Raw genomic sequence first — 15,163 nt, 5'->3', positions numbered from 1 at the left:
CTTACAGCAATTTTTTTCATCCATGTTATCAGGGCAATCTGGGAATCCATCACAGATCACTGTATGCTTCAAACATTGCTTACTAGATGGACATTCCCAAAGATCTCTTTCTTTACAACCTGGAGGCAGAGGAAAAGCTTATTTACAATAGATGTGGAGGTGAAATGATGATTAATTTGATCAAACAATGTAGAAAAACTACAGCATAAAGACATGATTTCTCTTAAAGCATTTTGACTCCTCTAAACCATGAATCAACTCGACGGCAGTGGTTTTTTTTTTTTTTTTTGGAAACCATGAATAATGCAATTTTGAAAGTAGAAATACTCAATAATCTCCGTACTGCAGTACAAATAGTATGGCTGCCCTAATAGAAGATCAAAAGTGACATACAGGAAATGGAAGAAAACGCAAAAGCAACTACACATTAATGTGCATCTTTAGCTATTCCTTTTGTGTTCTGAGTCAATTTGCCGACACATAACAATTTTCTATAAAATGATGAGTTGTGCTTTTAAGCAAATATGCCAAAATCTAGTGAACTAAATGCATATTCTTAAAATGTAGCTTCAGTCAACAAATAGGGAGGGGAGGCCAACTATATGTTTATCCAAAGAGCCTCCTTCTATGCCAGATACTTGCAAGACTGGTTTAAGAACCAAGTGAGAAATCTACTACTTTATGGAAGTCATATATCTAAGGTTAGAAACTTTATCAATTAATGTGAAAAATGAACGTAATTTTCATAAGATCTGGGCAGGGCTATAAGTCTATCGCTAGAAAAGAACATCACATTTAGTAAAGCAGAGGATGAGTGAAAATGAGGGAAACGTTCAGTGAGATGGATTAACACCACAGTAGCACAATAGATTCAACCATATCATTGATCATGAAGATGGCGCAGAAACAGGTAATGTTTTGTTATGTTGTACATAAGGTTGCCATGAGTGGGAGGTGATTTGATGGCAGCTAGTAAATAAATAAATAACAATAAAGAGTCCTGGTGGCGCAGTGGTTAAGAGCTGGACCGCTAACCAAAAGGTCAGCAGTTTGAATCCACCAGCTGCTCTTTGGAAACCCTACAGGACAGTCCTACTCTGTCTTATAGGGTTGCTATGAGTCAGAATTGACTCAACGGCACCAGGTTTGGTTTTTAACAACAGTTAAGTCTACACTTAAACTATAATTTGCCTGCCAAAAGTAAGTAGTTCTGATGAACTTCATAAATGCCATGTGATTCAAATGCAGGGCTTACCAATAGCCTGATGCAGTCTAGTCCCTCCAGTAGGATCCACTACCCTCACTAGCCTGGCAGGTCTGAGAGGGCAGAGACCACATGGCACTATTCTTTGACTCCCTTCATCTCCCTACCTAGAAGAGCAACTAGCACTCAGCAGGCCCTCAATGCATGAGTGTTTTAAATGGAATTTCATTTCATGTAAGGGACAAAAAGTCTCTCATTTCCAGGAAAAGATAATTCAGTTTAAAGCGAGTGAAATTCAAAGCAGTGCTTAGAAAAGGAGTTTCTAAAAAAAAAAAAAAAAAACTGCTATTTATCATCTGATCTACTACAAAGAAATTAGAGAAATTTCATAGACAATTAACTCGAGTTCCTTGGAACCTATCATAAGAATTCTTTGTTTTTTAAAAAAAATTTTTTTTTCCAATGAAAAGTCACCAAATTAAGTCAGCAAAAGAAAAATTTGTATTATTACCTAAAATGAGATTTACAGTTTTTAAAAGCTTTAGGAAATAAATATAGTTCTTCACTAGTTGTACATCTGGAATGGTCTTAGGTCCAAGGACCTAACACACCTATTACAGGAACTCATGGGGATATGATTTGGAGCTTTCAACTAGCTTGGAAACACAGATATCATCTGGGACATTATGACAATGATAGTCCCTCAGGTGGCTGGAGATATGAGGGAGAGCCAGAGTTCTGCCCTAAATAATGTGACAATTACCACTCTTGAGCATCTGCAGCCCCCCAGAACTTCTGAGGCTCAGAGAATTTAATTACTGTACCCAAGGTCACACAGCTTGTGAGATGTACAGCTAGATTCAGATCCAGGTGCCTGACTCTAAAGCTATGTTCATCTCTTCCTCCATGCATCTTCTCACTTTACGGAGGTCTGCAACTAAGGACCTGCACCTGGATTCCAACTGGATTGTTCCTTGGACTATGACTTGGGGCAGTTTATTTAACTTCCCTAAACTTCAGTTTCTCCACTCATAAAATAGTGATCATAATACCAACACTGCAATGTTGTTATAAAAAATAAAACTAGTGTATGAAAAGTGGATAGATAGTGAATAAAAATATCATCTCTTACTATTATCATTATTATTAATGAGGATGCAATTTAGAAGGGCTTATGCCCCAGAAGTTGTATTTGTTATAGTCTTTCATCAGCTCATTTCAAAGGTTCAAGTTTTTCTCCATTCTCCCAGGAGGGGTGCCTTGTGAATAGTCAGAAGGAATCATGCCGTTTTCTTTCCTCCTCTCCTAGTAAGAGGTGTGGTTTGTGGACAGATAAGTAGCCTGGAGCTGGATGGCACCTTGGATTGTTATGACCTCTTTCCCATGCTCTCTGAGGGATGCATACACCATGCCATTTGGCAGAAGCTGGGCCATGGAGGGCAGTAAAACCCAAGCAGTTAAGTGCATTCAATGTCACAATGGACAGAATAAATTAGAAAGACATGAAGCTTGGTTGAAAAAACATTTTGTTGGAGCTGATATTTGCATTACCAGGTGATATGCCAAACCACACACGGAAACAGATAAACTGAGCAAGTAGGTTAAGTAGGAAATGGATGCTGTGACTTCCTTATTTGGTTTGAAATGTCCTGGCCCTCCCCTTGCCCCCCCAGCATGGGACATGCCCATTCAAAATGTTTGCATTCCAAAGGGGAATGTATGTGAGTTTACTATTATCGGTAGCTTTAAAGAACTTAATGAGAGTTTTCTCAAAAATTGCTACTCAGAGCAATTGATTTAACTCCAAACATATAATAGCTTACCCACTTTTAAGTTTCCTTACTAGAGTTCTCAACAGTGCCGTTAACATTTTGAGTGTTTGACAGAGATCAAATGATGTTTTCTATCATTCCCAATGTGCCTTTGTGTGATTGAAACACTGATGAAAACTCATTACTTAATTGGAAACTTAACCAAAACTCATTTATGTGCTTTGAATTTCTTTTTTTGCAGGATATACTCTAGAACTCAGACTTTTTATTATTGGTAGAAGCTGTTTTTTTAAACTAAGCTTTGATATGCTCAAATATTTAGTCCCCTACTGAAAATCTAGGTCTGGTCTCTCCAATAGAGTATCATGTAAACTCTTTGAACCATCTCATATGATCCATTTTAAGTTGCATCTCAGAATACCATAACCCATCAAAGTCATAGTTTAGTGAATAAATCCAATTGTTTCTCAATAAGTCACTTATATAGGGGATAGTCAATGAGTTCTGATTTATATCTTTACACAAAGACCACAAATAAGCAGACAACAGTAGCTTCTAAGGCTCCCAAAACACCATATGTTCTTCCGTAACAAAATTACCCTGGTCATTGTGCCATCATTCTGATGACTACAATTTCTAGCAGATGCACTTGTCCGTATTTGTCGTCACTGATAGGATTTCAGTTGATTGCCCTTGACATTTTGTCTAGACCAGAAGGGCAATGTCTACTACAGAAAATTCATTTTGGGGAGCAAGGCAATATTTCATATCTCAAAGGCCAAAAGAATGAAATAATTTCAAAAGATGTATTGCCTTATGTGCATTCAATGACCGAAAGTATGTATCTTTGAAGCAGAACAACCTAAAGAATCACAACCGAACTATTCCTTAGATAGCCCTTCAGTCATTTTGCTTTACTCCCGAATATTGTTTAGAAAAGAATATCGTTCTATTTTATTCCCTGCCACATGCTGAGGTTGCAAGTATAAAGGATTGCAGGCAGATAAAATGGGAATTAGCTCCACTTAAATTACCATTGGCACTTCTGACCTTTCCACTGGTAATTTTGAAGCTCAATGGCAGAAACGTCAGGAAAAGTTTTATCCTTTGCCGACAGAGATGAAATCAGAGAGGGCATGACAATGAATCCCAATTAAATTTGAACATCAAAGCCTGAACTCTGTCTTTGTGTATCTAGATGCCTATTTAACAACTCAGGAACCGTTTGCAAAGACGCTGAATATCTTATTCTTATTTTAAAACAGGATAACTGCTTTAGAATCTCTAATAATAAAAACAATTCTTACCTTTGTGAAGTGCTTCTCTTTTAACTGTTTGCACGTGCATCATCAATGGAAGTGTAATTTAGGAAACATCAATGAGTTAACAGACAAAAATACTTACCAAATTTATGCCTTGCAGTTAGATAATTTAAGAAGTAAAAAAAAAAATGGCATTCAATCCTCATCACTACCAGTGACCGGTTTAGATTTTTTTACATGTAATCCATAACCAGGTATTACTGTACATTCAAGGTAAGTGCCATCCGATGTACCTACCACAGTTTTCTTCATCACTGTCATCATCACAGTCAGCTTGGCCATCACATCTTCTGGAAGCCAGAACGCACCGTCCTGAGCGGCACTTGAAGTGACTAGGTGAGCACTCTGTTAAAAACATATATCATGTGGGCCGTATTACTCTCAATGGGCAGAAAACTCAGAAAGGTCAGCTAATCCATCAATTTACATGTGGAATGTGTCCAGAAGCTATTACTAAAGATAAGGCTGGTCCTCCAAAAAGCTGAAGCAGCCGAAGTTAACTTGGCTTTCTTCCCTCTGCTTATCAGTATCTTTCTCCAACTTTGACATTATCTCTCTAGGTCAGCTGTTTAGTGCATTTATTCTTCCCAGTAATTAATTATCTTTCCAAATGGACAACCTAACAATTGTCCAAACTTGAAATAACCCGTGGAGTCAATGCTTCTAACTACCAAGCAGCTCTCAATATGTCAAAATCATTTCTCTGTTCCAGTCCTTTCACCTGGTGGGCAGGTCCCAATTCCATTTCTCAATGATCCTGTGTTGCCAAGGTCCCTGAATACTTTGCACTTGAAGAAACAAGGTTTAATGTTCACCCATTACCTTCAGGACCCCTAGTATGAAAGCAGCATTCATGGATAATGGACTCTATGAGTTAAATGTGGTCAATATGGGAAATGTCTGGAATATTAAATTCATTTTTGCAATTTATTTTTAAATTGATGAAAATAGTTAACAGATGAGCCCCAGATTCTTCACTGTAATCAATTCATAGATTCACTCACTTATACAACCTGATTGTCAACTAAATTGGAAAAAGTGAGACTTCAAAAGGTAGCTGACATGTTCATCCATGATAGATACCCCACTGTAATTAATTTAAAAAGTAACCTTCCACATCTTCATCAGGCATTAGGCAGGTTTGATTATCTGAATCTTCCTCTGGAAATTGATTGCAATCTGTGTCTTCAGGCCACTGTAGGCCCACAATCCCAAGAACAGACTCGCAGCGTTCTTTGGAGTACTCACACAGTGCTCTAAAAGAGCCAGGAAGACAAAATATTAGAAGCAGAAAAGGCTACTTCTGAGAGGTATGTTAGTAATGTATGTAGGGTTTTAATTCTGTGGGACTGTGGTGTATGTGATGTGTGTATACAAATATATGTAGAGAGATGTACATATATAATAGTCATTTGAAAAACCAAAACAAGTAATACCTCCTCAAAAAGAATACATTCCAGCAACGTCCCTTCACTATAAGGAACTTCATTGCAGCGATGGAGAGAGGGAAGTTGGCAGAACACAATTTCCCTTCTCTACTTTGCCTTCCTCATTCTCTTCTGTCTTTGCAGCAGATTCTCTAGCCCATTTGTTACAAGCAAGGAAGTCCTCAATAACATTTTGGATGATCTGCCACCGAGGGTCACAGAAGCTACCCAACACCTTTATCCAAAGAGGTCGCTCCTTCAGGTGACCAGCCATGAGAGTGTGCCACCCTAGTTTCCTTAATATATTGCTTCCCCTTCTTTAACTTAGACCAATATTGTTGAAAAGCTCAGTACTTCTCCCAAACCTATCTATGATGAGCTCAAGTTGGTTAAAATAAAGTTTGGGGTTTACATTTTTTTAAAAAGCTAAGCTATACTACACATTGTGCTGGCTGCTTTCATGTGTGGTATCTCATTTGTACCCAGAATATTTTTAAATCACAGTATCAACAGATCTCACCAAAGATTTCACTTTCTATGAGGGGAAAAAGATGGTTTTCCCTCAACATATTCAATGAAATTAGTTACATAGTCATTTTGGTTTTTTTAATGACCTAATGAAGTCATTACAAATGACCTAAGTTCCTAGGCAAATTTCTTGTTTCCTTTCAAATTTTTAGATTTTAAACTACAACTTAATCTCAATCGGGTTCTTATTTTTGAGATACAGTGGGGCAGGTCTTCCAGAAAAGTCAGCTCTAGTCTAGTCACAAACTGGGAGGGAAAAAAACTTAAGAATAAAATGGAGAAGTTTCAAGGTCAGCTCCAAGTTTAGGTCTGGAGTCAAGGCAGAGCATAACTGGATGCTGGATTAGCTTAGAAATTTGGGGTGGGAAGATGAAATCATGGCTTTCTCATGTTAGATTTGCAAAAAAATGGAAAGTTCAGTTATATAAATAACTGTCTAATGGACCAAATAGTTTTGTTGAAGATTTATAAAACATGTATATAGTTCAATTACTACTGATATTCTAATTTGATTATATGATACGTTACTTATATGGAAAACTGCATAGTATCTCACTCTGCCATTTTTTATTTTTCTATAAAATGAAAATAACAATATCCAGCACTACAACTCCAGGGGAACCATTCTCACCATAATCTGGGCAGTACTCAGTCATAGGCAGCCGCTCTGATGGTCCGTGCCTCCCTCAAAAGGTTATTGTGAGCATGAGACAGCAGAAGGACCCTAATGTATTTAGCATACTTTAAGGGCTCAACAGAGCCCCAGAGTGGTGCAAATGGTTAAATTGCTTGGCTGTCCACCAAGAGATTGGAGGTTTAAGTCCACTGAGAGATGCCTCAGAAGAAAGGCATGGTGAGCTATTTCTGAAAAATCAGCCATTGAAAATCCTACTCTAGTGCACATAGGGTCACCATGAGTCGAGCTGACTCAAGGGCAACTGGTTGGTTTTTTTTTTATAATGTTGGATTTTTTTTCAGACTCATATCTTAAAAACTAAATTTTAAGATCAATAAACAGGCTTGGCAAAAGCAACCATGTATTGCTTCATGACTTGTTAGCATATTATTATTGCCATAATATCACTTTTTCTTATAAACAAATATCAGAAAAAATTCATTAAAAAATGAGTATATACACCTAAGACACAAACTAAAGTATCTAAAAGAAATCCACCAAAATATTGATTGAATAGTGTTTCAAGATCAGATTCATTTTAGGCATTATAATATGAAAGTTAAGCCCTGAAATTCTAAATTATATCTGGATATATAAACTTATTCCAGAGAATACTACCTTAGGGAAAATTTATATATATGGGAGAAAAAGTCAAATATAAGAACTTGGAAACTACTATTAAAATGAACTGTCCGCTCTTACTGACATTGCTTAGCCACAGTGGAATGAGACTAGAAAATAACTTTTAACATAAACTGGTAGATGTTTTATTACTAATTAAAAAAGTCCTTAATAGAAATTTTCAGAATTATTTTTGCACAAGCCAATGTTACATTTTTTCTTTCTGTATAGAATTTATTCAGTTCCCCAAGTCATTCTGCAATTTTATTGTTTCCTCTCCTGACTCTGTAGATGCGTCTACCTTGTCACCGATTTGATATTCAATGTATAATATACCGTTTTCCATCTGTCTGCTATGTTGGTATTATTGCTTCTCCTTAAAGCTGTAGATGATTTCTGATCCTAACATATGGTTTCTGCAGTTACCATTCATATTTAGGCAAGCACATCTGTACATGCGCCACTTGATGGAAAACAGCCCTGAAGACAGCAGCAGCCCACCTCTGATATTCATGATGCACACGCCAAGTTCTCTGTCTATAACCCCTAGCACAGGGCATACAGAGAGACAAAACTGCCACTAAACCCTCGTGTTCTGTCTTATCTATCAAAATCCTCATAGCTATCGTTTATTTGGGGTTTAAAATCAATGGGAAGTACTTTACAGGTACACACATTCATTTAATCTCACAACAACCCAATCCGAAAACCATGCTATCCTTATTTTTTGTCCAGGGCGGGGGGATTTTTTTTTTCTATTGTGCTAAATATTTATGCAACAAAACATTTGCCATTACAACATTTTTTACATGTACAATTCAGCAACATTAATTACGTTCATCTCGTTGTGCAACCAGCACCGCTGTTTCCAAACGTTTCCATCATTCTTAACAGAAGCTCAGTGTTCCCCAAGCAATGAGTCCGTCTCTCCACCAGCCCCTGGTAATCACCAATAAACTTAGGTCTCTATATAGACTTGCCTCTTCTAGATATTTCTTATGACTTAGATCATACAATATTTGTCCTGGTGTTTGGCTTCACTCGGCATGCTATTTTTGAGGTTCGTCCATGTCGTGGCATGCATCAGGATTTCATTTATGTTTATGGCTGAGTAATATTCCATTGTATGTATATACCACATCTTGTTTATCCCTTCACCTGTTGATGGACATTTAGGCTGTGTCTATCTTTTGGCTATTGTGAATAGTGTTGCATTTTACAGGTGAAAAAACTGAGGCTGAGAGAGACTAAGGAATTTGCCCAAGGCTACACTGCAGCTAGTGAAGAGGCAGGACTTGAACTCAGACAGTAGACTCCAGACGGTGATCATAACCACTAGGATATCATTCATATCCAAAGTCCAAGCTATACTCTTGAAACGCTGTACCTTATTTCATTCAAACAGGCAGAAAAATGTCAGCAATATTCAATCTGTGTTAGGTTGGTATCGTGGAGCTCTCTGTGTAATACCTATAATTTGTGTTATCAGAATGAGGCATTTTGAACACATTGATGTTGCCAGCGAAAGAGGCAGATATACCTTTTCTGCTAACTCACTTTTCTAAAAAATGCTTCCAATCCACCAAAATGAAACACGTTTGATTTTACTTGATTAGAGTGCAAGAACTATTATCAAAAACAGTTCGTATCTCTTTTGTTTGGAATTTGAATAGCAAAATCTTATTTATCTTTTAAATACATCATTTGTTAAATATGGAGTTCCTTAGCAATATTTCTTTGCCTTAACTCAACCAAGTCCTCAAACCCTTGGTTCTCCCTGAAGCAAAATGAGGATGCATGGGAGAGACGCTGTTACCTTACCTGCAAGGAGGGATACGTTGGCTTGTATTCACATCACACTTTGGTACCAAGATGGTACAAGCAAAAAACATGAGGTATTTGTAACAGTTGGTTTGGACAAGCGCAGGGAAAAGAGAGGACTCCCAGCTGATGGATGCTTCCTTCTGAGTCCTGTGGCCAAGGTAATTTGGATAAATTGTGTGGTTGTAAGGCAAATTCATGCAGAGTTCCAGTGTAATTGGTTCACATTGACCTAGCAAGACAATGCACATACAGATATATATGCATTTTAAATTTCACGGTAAAACATTTGTTTAAAAACTGACAAAATTGAAGTCTACCTTACCTTCCTTCTTTAAAGTAGCTAAGACTAGAATGCAAGTAGTATATAACATTTCTCTGGTAATAACAAAAGAAATTTTCAGTGAAGTGCCTTAACAAAACCAAGATTCATCTCTGAATAATATGAAGCTGCTAGCAAACTAAGACTCACCCCTGTGTATAGAACTGCTAGCACAGGGCCCAGCAGGCACATTTTGGAAAGTTTGCTCTCATTTTTTCCTTTGGCACAGCTTATCTGAAAGTGACTTGCTTTTATGATACCCTTTATTCACTTCAATTCACTTTCTTCTTCTGATTTATTGATTCCTTCTAAACTAGTATACCTCCTATCATCTTTGCAGTCATTTTTAAAAAATCAGTGTGTTTGGTTAAACAGGCAATTAGATGACTCTTGTCTACATGCTTTATTGTTGATCAGTGAAATTAAATTAAGGCTATAAAATTTCAGAGCAAGAGGAGGCCGAGTTTGGACACCACTCGCCAGTGAGATACAATCCAAACTCTTTAGCATGGTGTCTCGGTTATCTAGTGCTGCTGTAACAGAAATACCACAAGTGGATGATTTTAACAAAGAGAAATTTATTCTCTCAAACTCTAGTAGGCTACAAGTCCAAATTCAGGGTGTCAGCTCCAGGGAAAGTCTTTCTGTCTCTGTCAGCTCTGGAGGGAGGTTCTTGTCATCAATCCCCTAGTTAGGATGCATAGTTCTCCTGGCTTTTGTTTCTTGGTGGTATGAGGTCCCCCTGTCTCTCTGCTCACTTCTTTTTTATATCTCAAAAGAGATTGGCTTTAGACACAACCTAATCTTGTAGATTAAGTCCTGCCTTATTAACATAACTGCTGCCTATCCTACCTCATTAACGTCAGTGAGGTAGGATTTACAACACATAGGAAAATCACATCAGATCACAAAATGATGGACAATCGCAATACCAGGAATCATGGCCTAGCCAAGTTGACATATATCTTTGGGGGACACAATTCAGTCCATGACACATGGCATTCAAGGCTATTTCACAATCCAAATACAGTCTAAATTGCCAAGCTCATTACCTATAGTCATCTTGCCAGCAGCATCTCTGTTGCACTGAATACTGTTCCTTGGTGACACTAGGTATTTTAAGAATTGTATGCCTTCATGCATCCTGTTTGCTCTTCCTTTTTTTCTTGGCATACTTGTAATCACCCCTTCAAATGTGGCCATGTTTCTTGATGCCAGTTACATCCAGAACCCACTGCCTAGAATGGTCCTTTTCCATTCTCTCCAGCAAGCTAACCCCTCTTTGACTTGCAGGACTCAGTATAAATCCCTCTTCCAAGAAGACTTCCTGGCTAACCACTCTCCTCACACCCCTCCTAGTAAGAGTTATGTTTGTCTCTTCTGAGAGCCATAGTATGTTAGGCATTTTACTGTCATACACTCATTGCTTGCTACTTGTATTCTTCATTTACTTGTCTCTTCCATACAATTCAGAGATTTTTTGAGAAATGAGACTTTATCTCTTTATCTCAAAATCTGCACCCAGCACAACGTCAGAATGAAAGAAGGAGGAACAAAAATATGTCAGGTACTATTCTAGGCAATGGAAGTGCAAAAATAATAAAAACTACAATCCCTACCATTGAAGAACTCCACAATCTTGGTAGGAAGAAAGACACATGTGTGGGTAACTGCAGTATAATGTGAAGAGGCTACCACCCACCACCACTTGCCATTGAGTCAATTCCAACTCCTAGTGACCCCATGTGTTCCAGAGTAGAACTGCTCCATAGGGTTTTCAAGGCTGTGAACTTTCAGAAGCAGATCATCAGGCTTTTAATCTGAGGCACCTCTGGGTGGGGTTGAACCATCAATCTTTCAGTTAGTAAACATTTGCACCACCCAGCAGTTCCATGAAGAGGCTAGGATAGTGGTATTAAACAAAATGCTAGGAGCCCAAAGGGACAAGGTGGAGCAAGGGAGGCTCAGCAAGTCTTACAAAGATAAATGGGGTCTGAATCGGTTTGAGGGAATGTGGCAAAGAGATTTCCTGTTGCCTCTGGGTTCCCTGAGGTAGATGTGCCACATTCCCAGAAGTGAAAGAGGTAATCAAGCAAGTGTCTCAGTAGAGTTAGTCCAGGCAGGCCAAAGACTTCATGCCTTATTAAAAATAATTATTCAAATTAAACTTAACTATTTGGCTAAGAAATGGTATGCAAATAGATTAGCAACAGGCAATAGGGTGAAATAATAAAATAGCTCTGAGACTACTTTTCAATTAAAAGTATCTGAGGGCTTCTCAGATATTATGTCTAAAAGAAGCCTGAAGGTGGCCAGATTAAAAGTGTTATACACCAAGTCAAATATGACTCTCTTTCCTGGGGAAGATGTAACACTATAAAGTTGGCGTAATCTTGAGGTTAAGGAGACAGAGGAGGTATTGTGTTGGTTCAGTTTATAATTTTCCTTCAATTTTGAGAGAAAAGTAGCATTTAAATATCATATGTTTTCAAATTACAAAAGAACACATGTTCCTCGCAACAATAAAAACAACACAGATGCAGGGTCAAGATGGCAGAGTAGTCAGAAACTTCCTGTGCTCCCTTTTACAACAAAAACCTGAAAAAAACAAGTGAATCCATTATATGTGACAATCTAGGAGCCCTAAACATCAAAGACAAAGTTAAGGAGTTGGATTGCGTGGCAGGGGAAGGGAGAGACAGTTCAGAAGCAGCAAGGATTTGCCAGACCTGACCTGGCTGGCACACTGCAGGTTGGATCGGCCGGCACACATGGGCTGAGGCAGGCAGTACCACTTGGGACACATCTTCTACACTGGGAGAAAATGAGCAGCAGAGAGTTTACACAGGCATTCAGAACCAGGGAAGGCAGCACTGGATCTGCAAAAGTTAAGTGCAAGTGTCTAACCTACCATGCTGGATCAAAAAAAACCCTTCTGCCTCTGGGAAGTACCTCTCCCATTTACCCTCCCCCTCCCCACTCTGCTCCAGTCCTAGTCTGGCTTCAGCAACTGCCTCGACCCCTGGGCGAGAGTGGGACCCACCACTTGCCCTGAGCCATTCTCCCAGCTTTGGAGAGGGAACAAATTCACAAATAACAAAATTGGAAAAAATAATTTTCCAGCTCCCCTAAACCGGGACCTCAGAGCAGGCATAGCCCCTTTGCCTAGGCACAGGCATAAGGGGTCCACGGACTTTGAATGCCTTTCACCCCTGCCTAGACCTGCGTTGGCCTATCTCAACAGCATAGGCCCTCATTAGCAACAGGGTGCATATCTGAAGCCTATTTTCAACTGCAACAGCTGAGAAGTGGAAGATTCGTGACATTTGACGCCACCCTACCCATTAAATGGGGTCCTCATCTACCTACATTAAGGGCCTGAGGACTGATGGCTCCACCCATTCCACCTAGCCAACCAAGACAGGTGTCCAAAAATAAGTGGTGCCTTCCAGTCCTTACACCCAACAGCATTGGGTGCCCAAAGTCCAGCAACAAAACCCACCCATCTATGTGCTCTAGGGAACAGGGACACACCTTCTACCCAGGCACTCAGGGGCAGCTGACAGCCCCCTACCTTGCTCAGCACACAACCCCCTACAGCAGCCAGATACCTGTGCCTGCTCCAATCATCTCTACATAGCTCTATCTGTCTAGGACTGCATGTGAGAGCCTGTACCACACACTCAGTGACCAACAACTGGACACCTAAGCTGAATGCACACAAGAAAAGTAAACGGACTCCTGGGCTTACATACCTAGTAGCAGCTCTAATCACCTGGTGACAGGATGTGAGAGCTTCAAAGATGCCAATAATCAATGTAGCTCACATGACCAGCCTATTTGGGCGTATCAAAAGAAAACAAAACAAGAAGCTAGGCCACAGCAAGAAAACATAAAATAAATATAACTTACTGATAGCTTGGAGATACAGTCAATATTAAATCACATAAAGAGGCAGATCATAATGGCTTCAGCAATTGCCCAAAACAAAGAATCAAGAAACTTTCAACAGGAAGATAAAGTAGTAGAATTACCAGAGGTAGAGTTAAAAAAATTAATATACAGAGCTCTTTAAGAGATCAGGAAGGAGAACAGGCAAAATGCAGACATAGCCAAGGAACACACAGATGAAGCAGTAGAGGAATTTAAGAGGGTTATACAAGACCAAAATGACAAACTTAACAGATTGCAAGAATCTATAGAGAGACAGCAAATAGAAATCCAAAAGATTAACAATAAAATTTCAGAATTAGACAGCTCAATAGAAAGTTATAGGAGTAAAACTGAGGAAATGGAAGTTTGAATTAGTGAGGTTGAAGATAAAGCACTTGACACCAATTTATTTGAGGAAAAATCAGATAAAAGAATTTTAAGAAATAAATAAACCATAGGAATTATGTGGGACTCTATCAAGAGGAATAACCTACAAGTGACTGGAGTACCAGAATGGGGGGGATAAAAGAAAACAAAGAGAGAATTGTTGAAAGTTTGTTGACAGAAAACGTCCCTGATATCATGAAAAACATGATGATATCGAACCCCACACAGAGTAGATCCCAAAAGAAAGTCACTAAGACATATTATAATCAAACTTGCCAAAACAAAAGAAAAAGAAAATTTTAAGAGCAGCTAGGATAAATAAAAAGTCATCTACAAAGAAGAGTCAATAAGACTAAACTCTGACTACTCAGCAGAAACCATGCAGGCAAGAAGGCAATGGGATGACATATATAAAGCCTTGAAAGAAAAAAATTGCCAACCAAGAATTACATATCCAGCAAAACTGTCTCTCAGATATCATGGTGAAATTAGGGCATTTTCAGGTAAATAGAAGTTAAGGGAATATGTAAAAATCAAAACAAAATTATAAGAAATACTAACAGAAGTTCTCCAGTTAGAGAATCAATAACAACAGATAACAATCCAAGATGAGAACACAGAACAGAATAACCAGATATCAACCCAGATATGGAAGTCACAAAAATAAATCAAAACTAAAACACTGAAACCCCCATGTGTCTGTCAGTTTGTCTTACTGTGGGGGCTTGAGTGTTGCTGTGTTGCTGAAAATTATGCCACTGGTATTCTGATATCAACAGGGTCACCCATGGCAGACAGGTTTCAGGTGAGCTTCCAGACTAAGATAGACTAGGAAGAAAGACCTGGCAGTCTACTTCTGAAAAGAATTAGCCAGTGAAAACCTTATGAATGGCAGCAGAACATTCTCTGATATAGTGACAGAAGACAAGCCCCCCAGGTTGGAAGGCACTCACAATATGACTGGGGAAGAGCTGCCTCCTCAAAGTAGAGTTGACCTTAATGACCTGAATGGAGTCAAGCTTTCGGGACCTACATTTGCTGATGTAGCATGACTTAAAATGACAAGAAAAAGCTGTAAACATCCATTAATAATAATAACATGGAATATACAAAGTATAAATCTAGGAAAATTGGAAACGGTCAAAAATGA

General features: G+C 38.7%; 1 protein-coding gene across 1 annotated transcript in view; it reads right to left on the bottom strand.

The window, feature by feature from the left end:
- CORIN (corin, serine peptidase) overlaps positions 1 to 15,163 on the bottom strand; it is a 321,033-nt gene that overhangs the window by 52,357 nt on the left and 253,513 nt on the right. Inside the window, exons 11-14 of the mRNA XM_023555029.2 lie at positions 9,372 to 9,603; positions 5,409 to 5,554; positions 4,536 to 4,643; positions 6 to 119 (exon numbers count right to left, since the gene is read on the bottom strand). Of these exons, the coding sequence (XP_023410797.2) occupies positions 6 to 119; positions 4,536 to 4,643; positions 5,409 to 5,554; positions 9,372 to 9,603 (600 nt within the window). The remainder of the gene's footprint in view (positions 1 to 5; positions 120 to 4,535; positions 4,644 to 5,408; positions 5,555 to 9,371; positions 9,604 to 15,163) is intronic.

The sequence above is a fragment of the Loxodonta africana genome, chromosome 5, assembly GCF_030014295.1.
Source record: "Loxodonta africana isolate mLoxAfr1 chromosome 5, mLoxAfr1.hap2, whole genome shotgun sequence".
NCBI classification, from domain to species: Eukaryota; Metazoa; Chordata; class Mammalia; order Proboscidea; family Elephantidae; genus Loxodonta; species Loxodonta africana.
The sequence above is the reverse complement of the archived record's forward strand: the minus strand, read 5'-3'. Positions and strand labels throughout refer to the sequence as shown.